Here is a 23,971-nt window from a genome sequence, read left to right as displayed (position 1 = left end):
AGGTTTTGAAAAAGCAGTCAAAAATGTGAGCAGCAGTGTTTGAGAATGGATCTACTTTATGACTTGGTTAATTTCTGCCGGTAGTTAAAATGTCACTGTTCTGGAGTTGTGCAAGGGTTGAGCTAGCAGTTAATTTGACCGTGTGTATTCGGTTTTCTTGCACTTGAGGTTGAAATTTCAGCTGCTACCTTAAAAAAACTAAGCATGAAACCACAGCGTAGTAGCTAAGAGTTTCATGAGATTTACTTATAGTGACTGTAAAAGAATGAGAGCTGTGTGATTCATTCTTTGAAGTATATTTGCAGGTCATTCTTTGGACCAAGGCTGTGGCTTAACAGACTGTAAAAAGTAACAATAATTTATAAAATTAAGTGACAGGGGACAGGCTGTACCAGGAGGTACTTGGTCATTATGATCTCGCTAAGAAAGGTGCTCAGCCTCTGTAAAGTAACAATTAAAATACAATTTATTTTAGTTAATGCTATAGAGAAGGGGAGTATAATCTAAATAATAGTATGGCCCGTTAGATGCTAGAAGCTCTGAGCTGTGCAGCATTGAATGGGTTTCTTATCCACATGCAGCCTGCAGTGCAGACCCCCCGTCTGTAAAAAGGGTTACCCCATTTTGGTCATTGAAGCTATTGTTGGATTTCGTTTCAAGAAGGCAACTCTGTTCATCATTTCTACTGTCAGACAGGAAGGATGTTCAGATGAGAACTTCTTGCTGCACTATTAGATAAAGGCAAGGACATGCAGGTGGCATAATCACTGGTACCAAGTGGGAGCTGCCTCTAATCTATTCTGCTACAATAAGTTTATCCTGTGGCTGTGAGATATGTGTGGCACAACACAGGCCTGAAGGCCAAGCTGTACATGCAGCACAGCACAGGCTGGGACTACTCAGGTTCACTGTTAGGTAGACCACTAACTCCTCAGTATACAGTGGTCTTCCAGTCAGAATCACTGTAGGCATGAGCAGTTTTATTTGGTGAACTTGGCAAAAATAAGATTTGTTAACAAAATTCAGAAAAAGTTAAATTTGCCTTGAGTTTTTCCCCTTGCATTGCTTTGTCTTGATATGAAGTTCCATTACATTGCATTCCCTTGGTTTCTCTGAGTTTTCCAGGTGTGTGGGAAACCTTTGCGTTGTGGTAATCACACATGTGAACAAGTTTGTCATGCTGGTCCCTGTGGAGACTGTCCTCGTTCTGGGAAAAGGTCCTGTCCATGTGGAAAATCAAGTAAGCTCCTTTTATTTTTTTTTTTTTTTAAGAGAAATTTTTAAAAAGTTATCCAGTCTTTGACAGTCAGTAGTTTAGGTTAATTCTGCAGCACAGGATCCATAAGAAGTTCTTACAGCTTAATGTTTTTGCTTAATTCTTTCAAAGCTTTATTTAGTACCAGGGGTTTAATTTGCGATGTGAATAATAGAGTAATTCTAGAGAAGCTTTTAAAAAAAATAAGAAAATTGGAATTTGAACTTGTATTACCCCATGTATTTTTTTTTTCAAAGTATTTTGGCTTTTTTTTCTACATGTTTGCTTGTACTTCTCTTCATCTAGAGTTTACACTGCCTTGTACAGAAGATGTGCCCACCTGTGGCGATAGTTGTGACAAAGTTCTGGAATGTGGCATCCATAAATGTTCACAGCGCTGTCATAGAGGTCCTTGTGAAATATGCAGACAGGTTAGTCTTACTGTAGCAGGTTCATGTTGTGTTAAGGTATTTAAACACTGCGTGCCTGAAACAGTGCAAGTCTTCTAAGGAAAATGCTGCCATATCTATCACAAAAATCTATGACTTTCTGTTCATTAAAAGCAACACATTTTTTCCCTGTTTCCCCCCCATCCCATAATAACACAATTCTGAATTAATAGTTGAGCATTATGTCTCTGAATTAAGGCATAGCTGAGGGTTTTATAACAATATGGATTGATTGGGATTTTTTACTTTTTTAATTAATTGTGCCCTAAAAGGCTATTTTTCTGCAGCTCTTCTAGCTTCCTTGGTGCTTTGTCTTATTACACTATTTCTTCATTAGCGAAGTGGAGGATGCTGTAATACGAGATCATTTCCTTGTTAGTAAGAAAATAATATTTTGCTTTGCTCTATATATAGAGCTTGTGTGGTCTGGCCTATAAAGCTGTTGCTCTGCTTGCTCTCAGTTGTGTCTTCCTGAACCAGCTTTGGCTACAGAGTCCGTGGTGAAAGTAATTAGCACATGATAGCTGGGACGAAGGTCAGATAAACCTACTCACCTGTTTCTTAATTATCTCTGTACATGATGGATGAATCTAGTTCACTATGCAGGAGAGGTACTTTTTTGATTAATTTGCTTGGCATTTATGCTTGACATGTTACACTACACGCCTGAGTGGTTCACTTGAAGTGGCTTCGTTTTTGGTGAGTCCAAGGCTACAGTGAAGTGCCATTCAGAGCACAGTGTCTGCAATACCAGCACAAGGTCCCTGAGTATTAATAGTTATTGCACAGATAGGTGATCTGCTCTGAGCATGTGATATACTTCCTGTTGTGAACAGAGCCTTGTAATGTGCGCTCCCACAAACTTTTCTTTCTTTTCTTTACAGCTAATAGTAGAACATTTTATTTTCCGCTTTTTTTTTCTTTTAATTAAAAATACCCTGTTTTTTTCCTTATTTTGCCACCCAGGAAGTTGAAAAACAGTGTCGCTGTGGAAAGCACACTAAGCGCCTGCCATGTCATAAGCCATATCTGTGTGAAACAAAGTGTACTAAAATTCGCGATTGCCAGAAACACCAATGTAGGAGAAAGGTAAGTGTCCAGAGATTATCTTTCTTAAATGTATTGTTTAGATAACATTCTTATTTAGATATAATATTTTACATATGTCACATCAATCTGTTGTTCCACCTCATGTTATTGTATAGAAAGCGGAATTTTCTTCAACATCTTTGAAATTAGTTTGCAGTGTACCAGAATGCTCTGAACAGCATGTCATCAAGAAAGCCTCAGTGGCCTTAAAAACTGACAACTTTGCAGTTTCAGAAGGCAGTTTTGCTTTCAGATAATTGAGTAGTTACTGATGTTTTTTTGCATTTTGAAGTAGTTAAATCCAAGTATTTCCTTATGTTGTAGGAAGAGCTGGGAATCTCTCTTAACTTTGTGAGAGACAACCTCTCATTTTTGACAATGCAGCATTCCAGACCACCTTCTGATATCCATCCCTGTGAACTGTAGTGGTCTGACAATTGGGAAACAGAGTTTTGTTTCCCTTCTCATTTCAAGTCAAAGGAACGATTGATAGCTCAGACCTATCTTTTCAGTTTATTGATGCAAAAAGACCTGACAGTTGCCTGTATGAATTACGACATCACGAAAGTTGGGCTGCTTATTGCAAAGAGGCATGAAAAATAGTTTTGTTCTTATGTAATTTTGAGTATAATTATTACAGTGAATTTACTTTATGTGAAAAGATGGCAAAACAAGTAAATACGATCTCAACATCTTTAATTTATGCTAAAAAATTGCCATCCTTCCTGATACAGTTTGGAAAGAGGGTACCTTTTAAGTTAAAAATGAGGATCTCTCCTGACCTGGCATACACCAATGTGATGGTGATGTGTTGTATTCCAGTTCTTCCACATTACTACTTTATCTAAGAACAGAAAGTAGATAACTGATCCTAAAGTTATCTGACCTTTACTAAAAAGATGGGTTGTTGTGGGGGGGGCTTTGTTGTTTGTTTGTTTTGGTTTGGTTTGTTGTTGTTGTTTTCTAAAGTGTTTAAAAAAAACCAGTGGTTAGTAACATTTTTGTGCCAGGGACAATGCAGCATGAAAGCGAAGAAGTTGCAGAGTAATGGGGCAAACTGTTGGATATCCTGCGTGTAATCTTCTGAAATTATTTTGGATTAAAATATTGTAAGAATTTGAACTTTAAAAAGTATTGTTGTTGTTTTTGGAAGCCCTCTGCCTTTGTAGTGTGTTAAAATGAAGCTTTCAAATGTGGTTTCGTGTTATTTTATGACTTAATTTTTTTAAAACAACTTTACAGATGGCCTCCTTTTTATACCTGGCATAAATTTGAGGATATTGGAATAAATTGCATGAAAATATTTAAAGTACTAGTGAAAAAATGAGATAGTAGAAGAGGGCAAACTTGAACCAGAGAAGTTTTCGGTTACATAAAGTATATATTTTTTGATAGTGCTGTCCTGGAAACTGTCCACCTTGCGATCAAGTCTGTGGGCGGACTCTGGGCTGCAGAAATCACAAATGTCCCTCAGGCTGCCACAGAGGTAAGAACAGGTGAAGGATCCCCATAGTGACGCAATATTGCCCAACTTCATGCTTGCATGACTCTTTGTGGTGCTCAATGAATTCTCTCCCTTGCTGTATGTGGGCTTTTTGTGAGGGCAGTGTGCTTGAAAGGATTTTAGTGGTGGTTAGAGCTTAAGGATTTACATAATGACAACCTGAGTTTTTACCTGGTAATTTTGCTTAGTATTATTCCTCTGAAAATGCTCTGTCCTCTTTCCAGCTCCTGAATTCAAAATCCATAGCCTGACTTTTTTTTCCCCAAATAATTCTGTTCACTGACTATAGCGAAGTCCAGTTATGTATAGAAATGACTATGCTGGTTGAGTCTGGATGGTTTTAAAAAATCCTAGAACACAATGTGTGATATAAGTGCACTTAAAATAAAAACTTTAAAAAACGTATTGAATTTGAATGTGTATTGGAACCTTACTGGTAAAAGAGAAGATATCAACTTATTACTGACTACATGAAGGATAACAAAAAAGTTTACTTCTGCATCCAGTGACCTTGGTTAAAAAGATGCTGAAAATGGCCAATTACCTGGCAGCTTTTATCCTGTCTGATTGCTTTGACATTTCCTTGGTAGGGGATTAAATTGGAATGACTGAAAAAGTAGCTGCCCCCTCAGCAATTTTCCTCACAGAAGCTGCTGCCCTGCTGAAACGACAGCTGAGTACCCTATGTGGTTTCTTTTAGTATTCTCAGCTATAAATTGCAACAATTTGGGAAATAATTCACAGCTTGTTCAGCCAGTCTTACTTCTGAGGCAGTGATTTTTAAGTGGACAGGACAGGTAGATGTGGTAGTTGTCCCAGTTAACCTATTAGATCTGTCACCACAAACGGGTGGTTTGGTTTTTTTTTTTAACTGTGACCCTTTTCTTCTTCCCTGTTCTTCCTTCTCCCACCCCTGTACCTCTCCAAAATCCTGGAAATACATAATTTTTTTTTATACTGTCAGAAGAAAACTGGTAACATAATTTTTCTGCATTATTTTGGTCGATAACTAAATCATAGAATAAAATTCTGATTGGAAAACTAATGCGTTAATGCTGTATTGTAGGATAAACTTTTACATTGAATAGCTGTTTATATTTGATGCTGCTTGCATCTTGAAGGCTGGCTGAAAGTGGCAACGACTTCTAATAGCTAACAGCAGTGGGAAAATAATAAAGCAGTGCCTGTAAGAAAACAAAAGTGAATTTGAAAATGTAAAATATATGTACAAATAGATACACTTCAAAGTGTATGTAATTTATCAAAACGGTGCAATTATCAACATTTAAGTGCTAACTCTTGCCAGAATTTAGGCATCTAATGAGGCTAATAACTAAGGTATCAGATGATAAATTCAGAAAATAAAATAATTTGTGCTTTAACAAATGGGAGTCTAATACAATTTGTAATATCTTGTCAGAATGTTTGAAAATATTCCTAGTAAAGGCAATGATTTTTATTTCAAAATATTTATATTCATATGTTTCTCCTTATACACCAATGTTTTAATAGCTGCTGAAACTTATAATTAATTATTTTATCTTCAGTATGTAATACCAGGTTAGGTTAGTTTTGCTGTGAGCTGCCAGATGTCAGTGACCACTGATTTTAAAGGAAATAGTATGCCTCCTAGAAAATAACTTGCTAGATCAGGTCCTTTAGAAGGTACCTGATGTCAGAATTATTAGTGGTTGCTGATAGTAAGCACTTGGCCTTTAGCCAGGGTCCCTGAAAACATGTAACTTAATCAATTCTGTTTGTGGTTTGGATTTTTTCTTTTTCTTTTTTTCTTAAGTGTTTTAATAGGCTTACTGAAATTTAGAATGTGTTGCAAAGCAACTGAAGTGTTTTGTTTCTTACAGTAGTGCATTATAACACTTGATTTGAGAATGCTGTGCTCTCACCTTCAGGCTTATACTAGATCTCTGTTCTTCCATCTTTCTGAGAATGTAGGCAGTTGTCTTTGTTAATAGAATATTTAAATAAGTTGTACATGTATTAACCATTTTGGGCAGCATAGATTTAGACCTTCAGTTTATTTTGTAGCAGTAGCTGTTTATGTGTTCTGATAATAGAATTTAATTTACTTTGCAATATAAACACTGTGTACTTCCATCCTTTTTAATTCAACAGCCTTTTGTCATTGAGAGATCCACTTCTTGAAGTATTGCTTCCCAGATGCTGCTAACAAGTCAGAGTCTTAAAAAGTTGTGCTGTCAATAACGCTATCAAAGCTTTGCTTTCTTTAAAGTTTCAGAATGCAACATGATTAGTAAGCCAAAATCCAACATCTAAATTTGTGGGGTTTTTTTTAGAAGATACATATTCTTGTAGTTAATCAGTTAATAATAAAACTTAGCAGTTGGCACTTGATGAATAAATAGTGTGGTAGAGCCTGAAATTAAAACAGAAAATATTGTACAGATCTTTTTTTTTTTTTTTTTTTAATATATCAGGTTAGTAGCATAAGTAACTTTAGAAATGAGGAGGATCTTTTCAAGAAAGCAGTAATTATACATAAAGGATGAACACTTCTGTAATACTATGCAAAATCTGTCAAACTTTATTGTACCATTTTTTCAGTGTCTCTTTTCTAACTTTTGAATATAAACAAAAATGATATATCTTCATATGCATGTAAGACTGAAATACAAATAGCAACTATTTGATTATTGTGCAATCCAAATGGCTGGGCTTTAATTATGCTGACTTCTTTTTAAAATGTGGGAGGGGAATTGTTTCTAACTTGATACCAGTTAACAACTGTAGAATAATCCAGATTATTATTACTGTTCTTTAAGACTGGTGAAATTCTCTTTCCCAAGTGGCATTTGAAACTAAGAAGAAATGAAAAAATAATAGCCAGCTATTATTTAGATCAAACAGATCAAAATTATACCAGGTGCATATTCAGAGTTATATTAGTTACCAGTTTTTATAATCGGTAGCTTATTCAGATTATCATATTGTTAATATATTTGTTTTTAGGTAGTTGCAATCCATGTCCAGAGACTGTAGATGTGAAATGTAATTGTGGAAAAACTGTTATTAAAGTGCCCTGTGGCAGAGAGCGCACCATCAAACCTCCGAGATGCAAACAGCTCTGCAGGTCAGTATAGAAAGCACCTGTGCTTCTAGTTCTTCAGTGGAGTTTGAGGTGTCCTTAAAGAAAGTAGTCAAACATCACTTTAAAAGGCAAAAAATACTTCTTTAATATGATTGTGGATATTACTTTTCAGTTTTCTGTATTCTTGACTATGCAGATGGAGATTAGTAATAATCCTTCCTATCAGATGCCCCTTTGATGCTGTAGTTTCACGAGCAACTTGCTGCTGTCAGGGGGGAGGTTCTGTCCTGCTGACCACTTCTAATTCTATAGCCTCACTCCATTCTTCAAGTCATCTCTGGTACATTTTGAAGTACCGCCATGAGGCAGTTGACCTAGAAAACTTGACTAGCAAAAAGAAAAAGGAAAATAGTTTTTGCTGTGGTGTAGCAAGATTGCTCAGTACAGAGTAGAATCAGGATTGAAATAGCTGTTTGAATATGCAAAACCAACTTTGATTTGATTTAATTTAATTTAGAACTCCGGTATGATTTTGCTGTAATATTCACAACTGCTGAAGGTGAGAGGCAAACTCAGTTAAAAAAAAAAACAACTTATTCATCTCAATTATTTGTATTTTGAGCATAACTGTTCAGTGACTGTAACTTCATATTTCTTGCTGTCATATTGACTCATTTTTGGATTTTACTTCAGTCGACCGCCTACCTGTCACCACCCTACGCAGGAGAAACACTATTGTCACTTTGGTCGGTGTCCTCCGTGTCGTCAGTCCTGCCAGAAAACATTAACGTGTGGTCATTTGTGCCCTGTTTCCTGCCATGATGAAGCACTTGTGAAGCAAACTGGCTCAGTAAGTAAATAGTGAAAAATGGTGTGTTGTGTTCTGAAGAATTATCAGTAGTTGTTTGTGGGGGACTATGGTGGGTCTGTGAATTCCCTGATGGAGGGCATGGGAACAGAAATTAGCCTTGAAGATATGAAGGCCTACCCATGAGAAAGATGGGAGTAAAGGAGTATCTGGAGATCTTAAGGATGTACCCGTGAGAGAGAAGGGAGTAAAAGAGTAACATTGATGATAGCAAAAATAACCAATGAGATGTTACTTCTGTAATTTGTAACCAATAGTGAAGAGACACATGAATTGGCAAAACTGTATAAAAATACACTTGTGGCAATAAATGGGATTTACTGCTTTCATCCTGGAAGAACTTGGTCTATGTTGTTTGTCCGTCTCAACCACGACAGTTGTTTGACCTTAATCTTATGCTGGAGGCTTCTGGAGTTCAGAGTAAATAAATAAGTAAGAGGAAAAAAAGAAATAACCTTGATAGTTATTAAACCATCAAAATTAGCACAAGTTAGAAGTGAGAAATTGTTTGGCATGTTTAAATATGACACATGCATGCACTGCATGATGATAATTTCACTTGGTTAGTAACTGAATTATTTTTTATATTTTTACCTCTATTAAATTGTTTTGGTGGGTTTTTTGTTTGCCTTTATATTCTTTTTTTTTTGGATGAGATGTTGAGATTTTCATTAGTAAAAAATTAATTACTAGAAAGTGGGTTTGTTATAACTGGGATCTCTTTAGATGATAAGTTTATTTATGGTCAAGCAGATAGCTGTGTCTGTGTTTTCTATTCAGCTAGTGTTGCTTTCTGCTCTCAGCATCAGTCTGCAGGTCCTTGGGAACAGCCATCTGAGCCAGCTTTTATTCAAACTGCACTGCCATGTCCTCCCTGTGAAGTTCCTATACCAGTGTAAGTATTAAAAAAGAAAACAAATAAAATAAAGTTTTGGCATGGAAAGAGATTTTTTTTTCTTCTTATACTTTTGTAGAGATCAACATGAAATTAAACATATTTTCCTCTTCAGATGCAATGAGCCTATGTGAACACCATTCTCATAAAACTGCGAGCATTGGTGATTGTCTAATAGATATTTCTGCACTGTTTGCTCACTGCATGAAAGGACTTGATAGTAAAGATTGGTTGCTTCTAATACATGTTGTTCGCAATGCTGCCTTGAAAGAAAAATATGAAAACTGCAAAGACAGACATTTTAATTTGATAGTCTTCAGTGACGTACAGCTTTTTCTGAATAGTTTCTACCTTGTTTGGTTTATGGGATTGCAATTTTCTGTGTAATTAATTGCTATTTTTTTTCTCAGTTGTTCAGTTATTGTATGCTGATGGATGGCAGGTGAATGCCCTTCATCCCATCTGCTTGTCTCGTTTCTATTTTTGACTTGTCCAGGAGGTTCTGCTCCTTGAGTAGAGCTGAATCAGCTCTTTATGTGATGATGGTGAGGATATAAGGGAAGATCCGGTGATGACTTTTTTCATCATCTGTTTTCACTTTGATAGAACTTGTGTTTGCATTGGGGAATAAGGACTCAATTCAACATTTATCTGGAAAATACTGGGGTTTTTGGTCTGTTTTTGTGTTGTAGTCTCTTACTGTTTAAAACTCTACATACTTCACAGTCATTAGTGCTTATTTGTTTTTTAAACATCCCCCCTTAATAAGGGAAGATTATGTCCTCATTTTATGAAGTGAGAAGTAGACAGAGGAAGTTGCTAAAAAAAAATAACCATTTAACTGCCTATGTAGATACGTTTAGAACTTAATTTGTCAAGGATTGTACTACGATAGGTTGTACTTCTGTTCCAAACTATGACTGCTGAGTATCTCTGATACTTGGACCCAAAGTTCAAAGCCAAGACTCCCAGAGGTGAAAAATGTGTAGTTGTGAACAGCCTGGTTTCAGTGTTTGGGTAGATGACTGTAGAAACCGACTTGTGCAGGTTGTGTAACATCATAACTTAGGTAGGGCACATCTTCTAGTTCCTCTAAATTCCAACCACAAAATCACCTCTTTTAGTCTGAAGGCTCCTCCCCAGGGGAGGTAAGTCTGCGAAGTGAGAAGAAAACCATACTGGAAAAGTTGTACTTAATCTTCTAGCTAGAGGAAACATTGTTACATTTCATAGTGCTTGGGTTAAATTAAGATTCTGTTAGCATTAGATCGTGTTAATTCCAGAATATCCCAATTCTCTTGATTGATCCTTGCAACTGTAAAGTTTATTTTCTTTTTAAATCAAAGTGGTATGAGAGAAATTTCCTGAATTAACAAAATAATAGTAAACAAAAGCATAGATATAAAGTAATGTGTTGCCACAAAGCAGAATATCTGACGTTCTTAGATCATTGGCGGGGCTTTTAGAATCATTGCTAGAATGGTGGCATTTGAACAAATACGATAATGGAGAGTAGCTTAAATAATCCTGGTCTGTATGGATGGACGTTAGTGGGGATTCCATCCTTCACCACTGAGGTTTTGCAATACTTTTTGTTGTGTTTTCTAATATTTTGGTATTGTTGAACATGAGCAGTCAGAGATTTTGATTTTAATATATTCAGTGTCTGTTTCTGTAAACAGTTAAAAGGGAATTTCTGGAAAATTATTTGCTCTATTAATTTGGTAGAACCGCTGAGGCTGGGAGGTACCTTGAGGTGGGGTCATCTAGTCCAACCTCCTGCTCCAGGCAGATCAACACTGAGTTCTGACCAATTTGCTCCAGCTTTGTCCAGATGGACCTTGAAAACCTCTGTGTACATGGATTCTGCAACCTCTCTGGACAACCCCCTGCTGTCCTTGTTTATACTTATACTGATATTTTTTTAAATTTATTTTTCCTCCACTGTATATTCAGTCAGAACCTTCCTTTTTTTAAGAATATGATTGTTGTGTCTCACCTCCCTGCTGTGAACCTCAGTAGGGAGCATGGCTCAATCTTCTCTGTACCTTCCCCTTTATGCTGAAAGACTATTATATCCCCAGCCTTCAGTCCCCAGCCTGCAGTGTTTAGTCAGGCCCAGGTGAAAGACTTTTGTTGTCTCTGCATTTCATGAATTTCCTCTCCACCTATTCCTCCAATCTGTCTAGATCCTTCTGAATGCCATCCCTGCCCTCGAATGTACTGACTGTCCTTTAGTGTTGTCTGCAAAATTGGTGCTTTTTATCTCTTCCAAGTTACTGTGGAACAAACAAACAAACAAACAAACAAACCATCCGCAAGACAGGTCCCAGGCTGAAGAATTCCACCTGTAACTGGTGTCCATGTAGGATACAATCAGTGAGCTGCTACCCTTTGATTCTGCCAGTTTTTTATGCATCTAGTAGTTCATCTGACACCACTACATCTCAATGTGGATGCAAAGTTGCTGGGGGGAATCTTTCGTCCATGGATTTAGTGGTTACGAGATAAAAGGCAATCAGGCTGGTTAAGCAGTTTCCCCTTGCAGTGGAACAGAAGCATGATGCAATGGAATGCAGGGCTCCTAGAAACCAAATGAACTGGTTATAGGAGGATTGTCTTGGATGTAAGATAAATGAACTGTGTAGAGTGAAGAATAAGCTCCTGTGCAACATCTGCTTCCCATTATACTAGGTGGAAGAGAATGGTTGCTCTTGCTAATATCCTGCTGTCCTAGACACCATCTGTAGCTATTGGTAGTTGCTTTGTGTTAGAGAAGTTATCAGTGATACTTTTATTTTTTTAAATACTGTTCTAGAAATTTTTAGGAACTGATTTGCAGTTAATAATTACTCTCCCTTATAAGATTTCAGTGGAGAAATCAAAATGATACTTGGGAAGGAGATGACAGATATGAAATCAGGGACAAAAGTAGAAAGATACTTTTCAAAATAAATTGAGAAAATATTAACTTAATTTTTAGGAGATCAGTGTTTGAATGAGTCACCATTTCATTTAATACCCTCACAATTCTGATCAGTGGGCAGTTTTCTAGGAATGGTAGACCATTCTAAAAGGAGTAGAATCACAAACATAAGAGTAGACTGGATAGTTCTCTGAAATATCTGAAAAATATGAAATTATATATTAGTAGAGCCAAAGGAATAGCTATTTAGAAGCAATTCAGGTCACTTTCTAAATAAATTTTCTAAAATAAAAGTGATTAATATACAATTGTAATAAATCTGCACATGAAACACTGATTTTTGGGATTGCCATCATAAATACAGCAATCCAAACAACTACTGAAGAAGAGATGGCATTGATCTGTGTAGATAGATTATTTTCTTAGTTTGCACTTTTAAAAATAGATCGCATTATTTTTGTGTGGAAAGCACTGTAGCTGTTTTAAAGTCCCGTATTGAAGAAATGTATGTTCTCTAAATCTGCAATTTTTCTCTCTTTAACAGGGAGTGTCTTGGGCAGCATGAGGTGAGTCACAGAAACTGCATTTTTAAGTGGAACATGAAATGTATCTCACTTTTTCAGTCTGAAAAAAAACGCACTAAAGAGAAATGTTGTATGGCTTTTTTAGATTTTAAAACCAACAAAATACCTTCTCACGAAGGCTCAAATGTCAGAAGGTATTGTAGTTCCTTTTTGGAGAATACATAACTTTCTAGAAATCTTGGACAGAAATTTACATCATGATTTGTGAAGCTATTTGGGTATTCTTGCAGTTGTTTAAATAGTGGGGTTTTTTTGGGGTGTGGGTCTTTTCATTATGTACTTCTGTGTTTTTTTTTTTCCTCATTCTATAGTTATTATTCTTTCCCTGTCACACACTTCACTCAGTTCTTCTAGAAACTGCTGTATTTATTTTAAAAGGATAAGGAACATAGTGTTGTACATGAAAATTCTCATGTGATTTTGATTCAAGTGTTCATGAATGAAATCAAACAATATAGTGGAAACTTCTTTAGTGTTACTTACTAGCTTTTCTTTTTGATTCCTTTTTGTGTTCTCCAGTTTTAAATGAAGTTATTGTCTGTTTTGGCTAGCATGAGAAGAATATCTAATGGACGCTTGAAGCTAAATAACTACCATCGTTATTCACAGTCATTTCTAAAAGTAATGAAATTTAAGATCAACCCATTTTTCTTGGTTTTTTGTGGGTTTTTTGGTGTGTTTTCCCTTTTAAACATGGTTGCTAAACTAAGATTTAAAAAAAATGTTGCTATTATAGCTTTGTCTGGGAATATATCTACTAGTAATTTTGGCATAAGTTCACTATTGAATTACAGTTAACAGTACTCTAATAAGCCTTGTATCATTTTAAGCTAATAAAAATTCTAGAAATCAGTAAATACATAAAAATATTTAAAGACACTCCTCGCCCTCTTTTTTTCATTGGCCTTCTTTAGTAATCTTTTGGTATGTGTTCTAATGTTGGTTTGATATATGGTGGGAACATCTCCAAATGTTGTTAACTAAGTTTATGTATCAGCAGTCTGTTTGTGTAGCACATTTATTAATCCAACCAAGCTGTGACTGCAGCTTCCGTAGAGCTACTTTGCAGCTTACTGGTTGACAAAGAAAAATGTATGGTGAAAATGGATGAAAAGAAAGACCGTGCCTGTTTGGTGTTGAAACAGCTGGATTTTGGTTTTGCTTTCCACAGTAAAACTTGCAGGTGTATCAACCAATGACTTATCGAGTCAATGACATGTTTTGTGATAGGACATATCAAATCTTACCTTAACATTCATAATTCATGTACAGGCAAAATGGAAACTTTGATCAATTGACCCAGTATATAACTGGCTCCATACAATGTTTCTGGCTTTGATACTTTTCGGATGGACATGATTATGAAATTTATATCCCTCTCCCTAACAGAAGACAGTATGGCTTTTCTTATTAGAGAAAATTGTTCAAATTACTATGTATTTATAACTACTTTCAGAATAATAATTAAAAAAAAACCCTTAATCTGTTGCATACTAGTCTTGGCATAATCAATCAATGGCTTTGGGTCTTTTTTTTTTTAATGGGTCAGTATAGAAAATGAAAAATGCTGGGGAGTCTGTGCCTAACTTTAATAATTTGGATTTGTTGATGCTGTATGATATGCTAAATTAAACATTCCTTCTCTCAGCCAGCAGAGCGCAGTGCTTCCCTCCTGCTGAAATTTAGCGGTTTCTGGAATGCAGTGTCCTAATCTATGAGATTTTGATAGCAGTCAAGGAAAATAATTTTTCAGTGTGTGTGTGTTTTAATGTGTGAGGGGGTGTTTACAGTGTATTTTAGGTCCATTGTACATGTTTATGTTGTTCTGAGGTCTCTAAAAATAAAACAATCAAAAACGTTGAAGATCTATTCAGTGTTTTACAGCCCCATTGGCTTTCAACAAGTAACCTCACCTCAAACTAATTTACTTCTGTTAACAAGAGAAAACACTCTTATATGTTTATGAACACTTCCCTCCTGTAGTAGTTTCCAGTCCCTGAAGGGATTTTTACTGGGAAATGTGAACTTTTCACAAGTAATGAAAGTAGCAATTTTCTCAAACAAAGTTTTGCTGTGAAGAGAGGCTGTACTATGTTACTGCTTATGCTGGGCTGTTGTTATACCTCCTATAATGGAAGAGGTATAAAAGAAACAAACTAGGAATTAAACAAGTTATAAAGTCACCTTTCGTTTTGCTGAGATACCTGCAGATGATGAGCGGAAGAGAGAATGAAGTTGTGTAATAAGCAAGTCTATTATCTTTACGTTTTCACTTAGAATAGTAATTTTAATTTATGTAGGTGTTGGAGTTGGTTGTGTTCAACTTATTTTGTTGTTGTTTATTTTTATAAAATTTCACTTTGGCATTTAGTTTAAAAAGTATTTTTAAGAGATTGGTTTGAGCTCTTACATATCTTTGGATATTTGGAACAACCAATTCAGCACTTAAAACAACAGGCTTAAAATTACTTTTCAGGTGATGTTATTATATAAAATACATGTTTAGGGAAGTATGATTCTATGTGATTTTAACCTAAAATAAGACTTGTTTTAGCTATAGTGTGCAGCCTTCCTTTAAATAATTTTACTGTGTAAATTTTAGATGTTTTTACCTATATTTAGGAAAATAACTCTTTAATAACTCTCCTTTGATTTGTAGATGCTTAAAAGTAGCGCTCAATTCTGTTCCAGGTTGTAGGTCAGAGAGATCACCTGTCATTAACAGTTGCTGCTGCCCCAAAATGAAAACTTGATGTTTTGTTTTTTTCTTTAAACTGCTACAAGCACTGGGATTTCATAGCAGTAGCATAAATGTACTCTTTTAAAATCAAATTATGAGAGCTAGTGTTTATATTCAAAAGCTGTTTTTATGGAAAAACATTAATTAAAGCACATACAAGGTTGCTGAAGACAAACAAGGAAATCTTAACTGGAAGTGGTATTAATTTATCTGCTGTAGTTAATTCTCTCATAGTTGCTTCATTTCATTAAATGTTCTAGAGAAACGGAAACACTCTGTTTTTGTTTCCGTGATATTTTGAATATACCGTAATATCGGTCTTACTGTTCTCACACGGATAGAAATATCTTCTTGGGTTTTTTTGGTGTTTTTTTTTTTGGGTGGGAATTTGATGCTATGTTTTATAATTCTAAGGTTGTTGGGTTTTTTATTATCTGTGGTTCTCTTATAAGAGGAAGAGCGTTATTATACCTCTAGGTAAAATTTAATGTAAAACTTGATGCAATTCACCTTTATGGCTAAATACCTTATGAATGTTCCAGAAATTTCCCTGCACTATTATACTTGATTTTTATTTTCATATTCCAATTGATGTATCTGTTAGTTGCTTTTATGCATTTGGGAGGTGTACTGGAAAACTTCTGAAAGTTGTTTTGTCCTCTTTTCCTTGCCTTCCTTTCCTTAATCCGTGGAAGGACCCTTGGTCTGAAAATGACGCCTCCTTAGTTTCTTTCTTTTCCCAATCATTTTTCATAAAATACTTCTGGTTCTCATCTGCATTCTCTATTCTTCAGCTCATCAACCTCCTGGAGTTTGTGGCTTCTTTGATATTCGTCCTTGTAGCAAGAGTAGCGACCTCCATTTAGCCATTTCAGAAATGCATTCCAACTATAGGAAGTAGAACTTTTCTCTACTTTGTCCTTTGGTTTTATTACTAATATCCGCAACAGATTGACTTGTCAAGAAACGGAAACAAAATTTGAATATATAATGTATGTTTGATTTAATTGAAATTCTTTTGGTTTTGGCTACAACGTCAATTGATTCCAGAAGACTTTCTGTCTTTTATTGGGCTCAAGACTTGGGAAAGTCGACAAGTGGGACTGGAGCTGTGCTGGGTGCAGCCGCAGGGCTGGGCTGTTCTCTGCAGTTGGCTCTCTGAAAGCTGCTACTGGTGTCTTCTGGCTTGTGAGCTTCCCTGCTCCAGCTCCATGCAGCATCACATCTCATCTGCTGTATGTGGGGGATGCTCTGTTTCTGCCTGCGTGCTTCTGCTAGTTCTCTTTAACTGGAGCTGGTGGCTGTGTCCCTATCTGATGGAAGGCTGACTCTCAGTGAAAGGAATCTCATCAGCATGTTGAACTGTGCAGCCATAGAGCTCATTTGCTATTAGTGCCCTGATCTGCTGTAGCTGCCTGAACCGCAGCAGAACCAGTAGTCATAAAAAAATGAGTGGAAATAGGGGAGCAAGGAAAGGTAGAGAAGTGGGCAGTGGCAGATCTTAATGTTTAGTTTGCCTTTTCATTCATTCTTTTACCTTCCAGCATCCTTTGACTACTTATGTTGCTACTGAAAGGAAGTTGTGACTCCAAGGAAGGAGGAGGAGGGAGATGGAAGAGGATGAGAAGGGACAGGATATTAGGAGTGACAAAAGCTTTGGTAATTGGTGTGTGTTAGCTGGGTATAGTGCTATTCTCCACTTCAGACCTTCTTTTTATTAGACCTGCTGATGGCATTTGCTCATTTGGTCAACAGAAACATAAACCCTCAGAGACCAAGTTGTAGGATGTTCGTGGCAGGAGTTCAAACCAAGCATTTAGGCTGCTTGCTGTGGTTGTATTAGTGCTTTAGCCAGCATAATGAGCTTCAGCTCTGACATAGGGATGGGAGAGTAGTTGGACAGGACAGCGTCAAGATTTTCTCCTGTGTATTCCGTGCTTGATGTTCAGCCTGCCATGCAGGCTCCTGTTTGCAGAGTCTCTCTGGGTCAGGATGAGTAGAGGAGGAAGGAGTTAAGGAGTCTTGGGAAGAAATTGTGTTTTGCAATGACTTGATGCGGAGTATAGCCTTTTTTTTGATGAAGCCCGGAAAACATTTCTATAGGCAAGTGGATAGAAATCCTACTTTGTATATCTTTGCTTTAGGATTGAGGGAAGTCAGCATGGACAGCACTGAAGGGAAAATGTCCCTCACTCAGTCCTGTGGGGGACCGTCCTCTCTTCCCTTGTCTCTGTTCCGGTGCTTACCCAGTTGCATGGCCAATCCACTTGCAAACCTAGCAAAAAGAAAAGGAATCCTTTCCTGTTAATTCCTTTGCTTCCATTTTGACTAGTTGAATTGTCTTGCTCTAAAGACAGATGTGTGGTAGGACTTGTTCCAAGTAAGTGGAATTTGGATTGTAGAGTTGGAAAGGAGAAACGGAAGGGATACAGTACAGAGCTCTTAGGCAACTTTAGCTGCAACACAAAATCACACCCTTAGTCTAGTCAAAGTGAGTTATGTCACGTTAGTCTATTGCGTAATAACATCACAAATAATTTCTCTTTTTCTCCACTAAATGATCATGATAATAAGAAAAAAAAAATAAATTTTTTTGACAGCATCATCAGAGAAACTTTTTGTTCTTGTGAATATTATGTAATGGTTGGGAAATGGGAACAGTGGGTTTCCTCTAATACTTGTGATATGGAGGGCCTTGTACTATTAAGCTTTAGGAAAATAATCTAGGTAACCAAGTTAGGAGTTTACATTCCATTTCAGTAGTAATGAAGAATAAAGTCTTCTGAATAGATGCTCTGAATAGTACTGCAAAGGCGTGTTAACTGGAGTGTTAACTTCATATTAGAAAGTGCATATATGTCGTAAGACATTAAACTCCTAGTCCTGTCATAGAGCTATTTCTTCACCTTCCCAGTTGCTTGAGCTGTATTTGTTGTGTTTGTTTTTTAGAATTTCTGGCTTGCAGATTGTTGTCTGTTGGTAGAATTTTAAAATGTTTTGGGTTTATGATGACCGTAACACAATTAATCCTGTGAAAGTAAACTGTAACTGTCTTCTACAATAACTATAAAGGAGTTTAGGAACTTTTAATGCAAGGCACAAATACAATGTGGAAAGGAGGAATAAATTGCACTAAAAAATTGGAGAATGTAATAGTCTATTAAAAAAAAAGTTGCGAAAGTTAGCTTGCTTAATTAATAAATTTTAAAATTAAAATTCTAAAATGTTAATTTAATTTCAAATTAATAAAAAATAATAATTATAACTGGTATAATCAGTGTAAAACAAATGTGTATGGTTATGTTGGGATGGGAACCTGAAGTCTGATTAAAAAAAAAAAAAAAAAGACAAATACATGTTGCACTGGTTTTCTTCTTTTAACAAAGATACTCAAGAACAAAAATTTCTCTATAATGATATTGTGCCTCTGTGTGTGCATATATATATATTGTGTCTGTATATATGTATCACACACAGCACAGGTGATGCGTGTATGTGTACACTATCTGTGCATATATATACTTAAATTTATTTATTTTTAAATTTTAGGTTAGTCCATTACCATGTCATTCTGCAAATCCCTACTCATGTAAGAGATTTTGTGGGCGGCTTCTTGATTGTCAGAATCACACCTGTATGAAAGAATGTCATCGCGTTACTGAATTGAACAGTAGTGCAGATGTAAAGAAGGTAGGTTGATTTCCTTTTTGCTTTTGTTTTTGTGTATTTTGTACATTGTCTTCAGTTTTGACTTGAAAATAAAGAATTTGGATCTGGAAGGCACAGGATCTGTTCCAGATTCCATGGGGAAACTTGTCATGTGTTCTGTTCCTGTTGATGCTGTGACATTTAGCTAATCTATACTTCTCTGGACTAGAAGACTGATACAATATTACATATTTTGCAAATGCTACACTTTTTTGTTTTACGTTAATGTGCATTACTTTGTTTTCATCAAACACTTTATAACACTCTTGATAAGTCTCTTCTAAAGTCAGTTTTTGTAACTGTCAAGATCAAGTGAACTGATAATCTGTATATGCAAATGCACTTGCAATCTACTGGGGAAAGCGTTTACTGAGGAGACCTGTAAATGGCTTGAGGAGGCTAACAAATCTTTAGGAGAGCGCAATGAAAATCTTGCAGGATAGGTGAAGACTTCTTAAAGCACTGGGGAGATATATTCATGTTTATCAATGTTTACTCAAAACTGTCATTTATGTGATTGAGAAGCTGTAAGTGTTAATTGCTGAAAATAATATGAAACAAAAATAAAATTAAGTACAAAGCTGAAAACCTTTCTAGTTCTGAGCAGTCAAAGGTACATAGATTATTATTTGAGAGAATCATTATTTGGAGGAAACCAGTTTTTTAAGTTTTTAAGGCATTAATGTAGAAAAGCATGGTCTCTCTGGGCGTTTAAAAAACTGAGCAAGTATTCAGTTGGGAACAAAACATAAATATTACGTGTTAACTTACTGTTACATGTTAAATAGGATGATCTCCCTGTGGATTCCAATCCTAGAATGGATGGTGTCATCTAGTAACTATATATTGCAGTTAGTGTATTATTCTATTAAAGATTGTGGAACTTTTCTCTGAGGAGTATGAGCTGTTAGTGCGAGTTGTAGAAGAGTAACCTTCACCAATATAGTGACATCAGTAAATACTGAGAGTGGCAGTTGTTGAAGCATCTTTACTTATTACTATGAGAGGGCCTCTGCTTACTCCTTCTGTTAAATAAATTAAAATCTGAGTGGCATGGGATTATTCCTAGATCCATTTTGAATGAGACAATAAATTCTCAGAAAATGGGAGTCTATGTGCATGTGAAATATGGGTAAATCTCCTCCTCAGTTTTCTTTGAATTTTTATAAACTCAAGTTGGTTTCGACTTTTAGAACTTTCGTTCTGTTTTGATAGCCTAAATTGCACATGTACTCAGAAAGGGCTGATTAGACTTCTTGTTTATATGTCTGAATAATGTTTTTTCTGTCTGGAATTTAGGTTTGTTATGCAAGTTGTGTTAGAAAACGTTGCAGAAAGGCCAGCTGCTTGCTTTTACCTACTATTAATTTTTATGTTACATTCTTTTTCTGAATGCTTTCAGTTGTTATTGTCTTAGATGTGAATATTGGGGGGTTAGGTTTTGTAAAGGATCATTGCACAAAGATTCCTTTTTAAATTTCAGCAAAAATTGTTCAACTGTAGAAGTAGCAAAAGAGGGAACAGGAAGAAAAACGGGAGAAACTATTAAAAACTAGTTCTTATGCCCTTATTTTGAACAGCATAAAGTGAAATGTTGGCGAAAGCATTGTGTAGCTTCATTCTTGGATTGGCTTTGACTAACTTCTGTGAAACTGTTTGATTGTGATGATGGGCCTTAAACACTGTCCTATGTAGGCTTAGTTGATAAATCATGTCAGTCTGTGTGTGTTTGATATCAAACTAGGGTTGTGGATGAGTTATTGAGATAAGAATATTAATAGAAATGGAGCTTAATTTCCTGTGCTGATATTTGTCATGTTATGCTGAGGTTGATCACGTCACCTGGAATGAGGATGATGCCAGAGCTCTTGTAGACCTTGTGTAATGTATGGAGCAGAAGCAACGCCTTAGCAGCTCCCAGCATATACCTAAGCTAATACGTTTGGGAAGATTATATAAACTACCGTACACATACAGAAATGGAATAACTTATTTTGCATCTTAAAATCAAGCAAACAAACTTCCCACCCCTGTATTACAGAGCAGGATGTCATGACTAAAGTATCACAATAACGTGATGGGAAATTACTTTTTTTCGTAACAGTTTTCCAGAGAGAATTAACAGGCTTAATGGCAATTTTCCAAAGCGCTAATATTAAGAGGTCTTTTTAAGCCCAGGAAGCACAATAGAACCCTGTCTCTTTGACTGACAAACACTGGTATTTCTGCTTTTCTTTTAAAAGCATATTTTAATAATTTTTTTTTTTGCTTAAACGGTATCTTGCTGAGGAGCTGGATTTCATTAGAAAAGACACCCCAACTCTCTTCTATATAGAAGTTTGTTAATAGCATCTAACAAACAAATGTTTGGCGCTTCCTTTAGGACTTTGTTTTTATTTTGTTAGGCAGGTGCAGAATGTTCACAGTGTGAAGAGGAGTGTACCAAGCCCCGGCCATCTGGCTGTCCTCACCGATGTGTTTTGCCCTGTCATCCTGGGAATTGTCCATCATGTCTCCAGATGCTTAAAATAAAGTGTCACTGCAAACTATCAATACTGTATATTGAATGCTTGTAAGTGTCAGAACTGAACCCAGCTTTTAATTTGAATGCTACTAACTGGAAACCATTTGAAATGTCTGGGAATGGGAGCTACGCTTCTGGCAAGTTGTAAAATTTCTGTTGAAGGTTATAATTTGTATCATAATTTTTCTTCTATCTAAAATTTACCAGTGGTTTATTTGGTATTACTGCTGAAATTATAAATGCATGGAGTCTCATGAGCAGAGGTGGTTTTTATAACGTAGTAAATGTTTTCAGTTATGCAAATACAGTAATCTGCATAATGTTTCCTCTGTTGTGGTTCTTTTACAACATGTAAAAGAAGAATTTTTAAACAAGAATTAGGATTAATGTAGTTAGTATGTAGTTAGTGTAAAACATCTTTATAACTCATGTCCTTCAATCTCTAGCTCTTTTAATTGGAAAACTTAGTAATCATTTATACTCCTTTTTAGTCATTTGTGTGTGTATAGAGGATAGGCTATGCTTTACTAAATATAAAATGGGGCTCGTACATTTAAGTGTTGTCCTCCGTGTATTGCTCTGAAGACGTTCATCCCATGCACGTGTGCTCTTCTTTGTGCCATTTCTTAAGAGTACCTCAGATCCTCTAAATTCCTGTGCCTTTGTCTGTAAAATAATGTAGTTTACATTAGTCCCACAGGATGTGGATAAATGAGCCCATTTTTCTTTACAGTGCAATATGCTAAAAAGATACCCCTAATTGTATTGACTACTGTTGTTTTTAATTTGGAATTTATCACAAATACAGCTTTTATTTTACAGAAAATTAACAAGTGCTGATTTAAAAGAAAAGGAGCTTCTTATTTCCTGCAAAAATCAATGTCCAAAAGAGGTAAGACATATTAACCAAGAAATACTTGATTTGATGAATGTGTGGAATTTTGTGGGTTTTACCTTTTTTGTAAGGTTTATGGTACCATTTCATAGGCCAAGCAAACTAGAGAAGCTCAGTCTTAATGAAGAGGCTAACTCATAGATGTGGAGGTGGTTAGTGAGCTGTACTCAGAGGGCAGTTATTAAAGTGTTCCTGTCAAATTGAAAGGTTATATTGAAGCATAATAGATTTGTCTCCAAGGCATTACTGGCTTGAATGTTTAAGGAGGCAAGTGAGGTTGAATGTGGAAGAGTATGTCCTCTAACATGCTTAAAAACTGGTCTTAAATTTATATATTCAAAATAACAGGATGCTGTTTGATTAGGAAGAATGCTGAGAATTATGCTTGTGAATATTCTCATCTAAGTGCAGGTCTAGTAATCCCTGTCTGCAACTTAACCCGTGAAATGGGTTAATAATGCCCTGCTGCGTTAGTGAAATATATGTTAGATAGTGTGAAACAGAAGACAAGCCAGTTAATCTTTCTACTGTATCTGGGTATACCTAAAGGGTCTCTGTAAAGAAGAGAAGAATAATATCCTTATTGCATGATGCATAGACTATGAACCAGCGTATATAGGCATCAGTAAAGAAGATCCACGTTAGATACTACCTTTGAGGAGTAAAACTTGTGGAGCAGGGGAATAACTGCTTGGAGAAGCCACCAGGTTTTCAGAAATAGTGGCTTAGACACGTATCAGGATTTGTCCAGATGTGGATAAGACTGCTTTAAGACACAAGGAATGGGCCAAATGACTTTTTCCTTGTCCCTCCCAATAAGTTATGTGCTGCTTGTGTGCTTTCAGTAGTCCACGCATTACTTGTTATTGCATGTTTGCTCTTTAGTTGTCATTAGTTGTGGTGAGAGCAACAGCCCTTTCTTTTCTCCATTCTCCACTGTAGGGTTAGAAAATTTATGAAGTGGAAAACCAGGAATAGTCAGGAATGTTTGGAAAGTGTTTCCACTGCTAAACTCGCTAGAATTTCCGAGACATTCTCCTTCCATGCAATAAAAATGCATGTGCTGAGGAAAATATTTTATCCAGTAGTCACTTATTATTTTGTTGTTCTGGTTTGGCCTTTTACTGTGTAGCTGAGTCTCTGTCTCACGCAATATTTGGCTGACACTCATTAAAAATTTAATTCAACCCATTCTCCTTTTCTGATTCAACTCAGTTCCATTATGCTGGTCTGCCTATGGTGTCCTCTAGTCTGAGACTTCTGCCCTATGTCATCTCTGGTACTTCTGAATTCTGCCTCAACCTTATAAATGTAGGTTCAAAATTGTCTTTTTTTTTTTTTTTTCATTATTTTCCAGTGTCAAGAAGCATCAAATTTGAATCCTTACCTTTATTTAAAAACTTTTTTTGTTTGTTTTGAGTAAATGAAGAAATTCCCAACAGCCTCTGTTCCTCTGTTTTTCAGACA

At 36.0% G+C, this 23,971-nt stretch overlaps 1 protein-coding gene across 6 annotated transcripts in view; it reads left to right on the top strand.

Moving 5' to 3' along the window:
• The window catches only part of NFXL1 (nuclear transcription factor, X-box binding like 1), a 48,761-nt gene that overhangs the window by 6,853 nt on the left and 17,937 nt on the right, over window positions 1-23,971 (top strand). For 3 of the 6 annotated variants that reach the window (XM_071807459.1, XM_071807460.1, XM_071807462.1), the window contains exons 8-19: window positions 1,126-1,240; window positions 1,562-1,686; window positions 2,671-2,793; window positions 4,189-4,279; window positions 7,286-7,406; window positions 8,058-8,214; window positions 9,036-9,127; window positions 12,598-12,619; window positions 18,927-19,067; window positions 21,491-21,657; window positions 22,432-22,501; window positions 23,720-23,815. In XM_071807459.1, the coding sequence (XP_071663560.1) occupies window positions 1,126-1,240; window positions 1,562-1,686; window positions 2,671-2,793; window positions 4,189-4,279; window positions 7,286-7,406; window positions 8,058-8,214; window positions 9,036-9,127; window positions 12,598-12,619; window positions 18,927-19,067; window positions 21,491-21,657; window positions 22,432-22,501; window positions 23,720-23,815 (1,320 nt within the window). The remainder of the gene's footprint in view (window positions 1-1,125; window positions 1,241-1,561; window positions 1,687-2,670; window positions 2,794-4,188; window positions 4,280-7,285; window positions 7,407-8,057; window positions 8,215-9,035; window positions 9,128-12,597; window positions 12,620-18,926; window positions 19,068-21,490; window positions 21,658-22,431; window positions 22,502-23,719; window positions 23,816-23,971) is intronic. The other 3 variants (XM_071807461.1, XM_065837148.2, XM_071807463.1) reach the window with 1 other exon arrangement.

This window comes from Patagioenas fasciata, chromosome 4 (genome assembly GCF_037038585.1).
Source record: "Patagioenas fasciata isolate bPatFas1 chromosome 4, bPatFas1.hap1, whole genome shotgun sequence".
NCBI classification, from domain to species: Eukaryota; Metazoa; Chordata; class Aves; order Columbiformes; family Columbidae; genus Patagioenas; species Patagioenas fasciata.
This window is presented reverse-complemented; position numbering and strand designations above follow the sequence as displayed.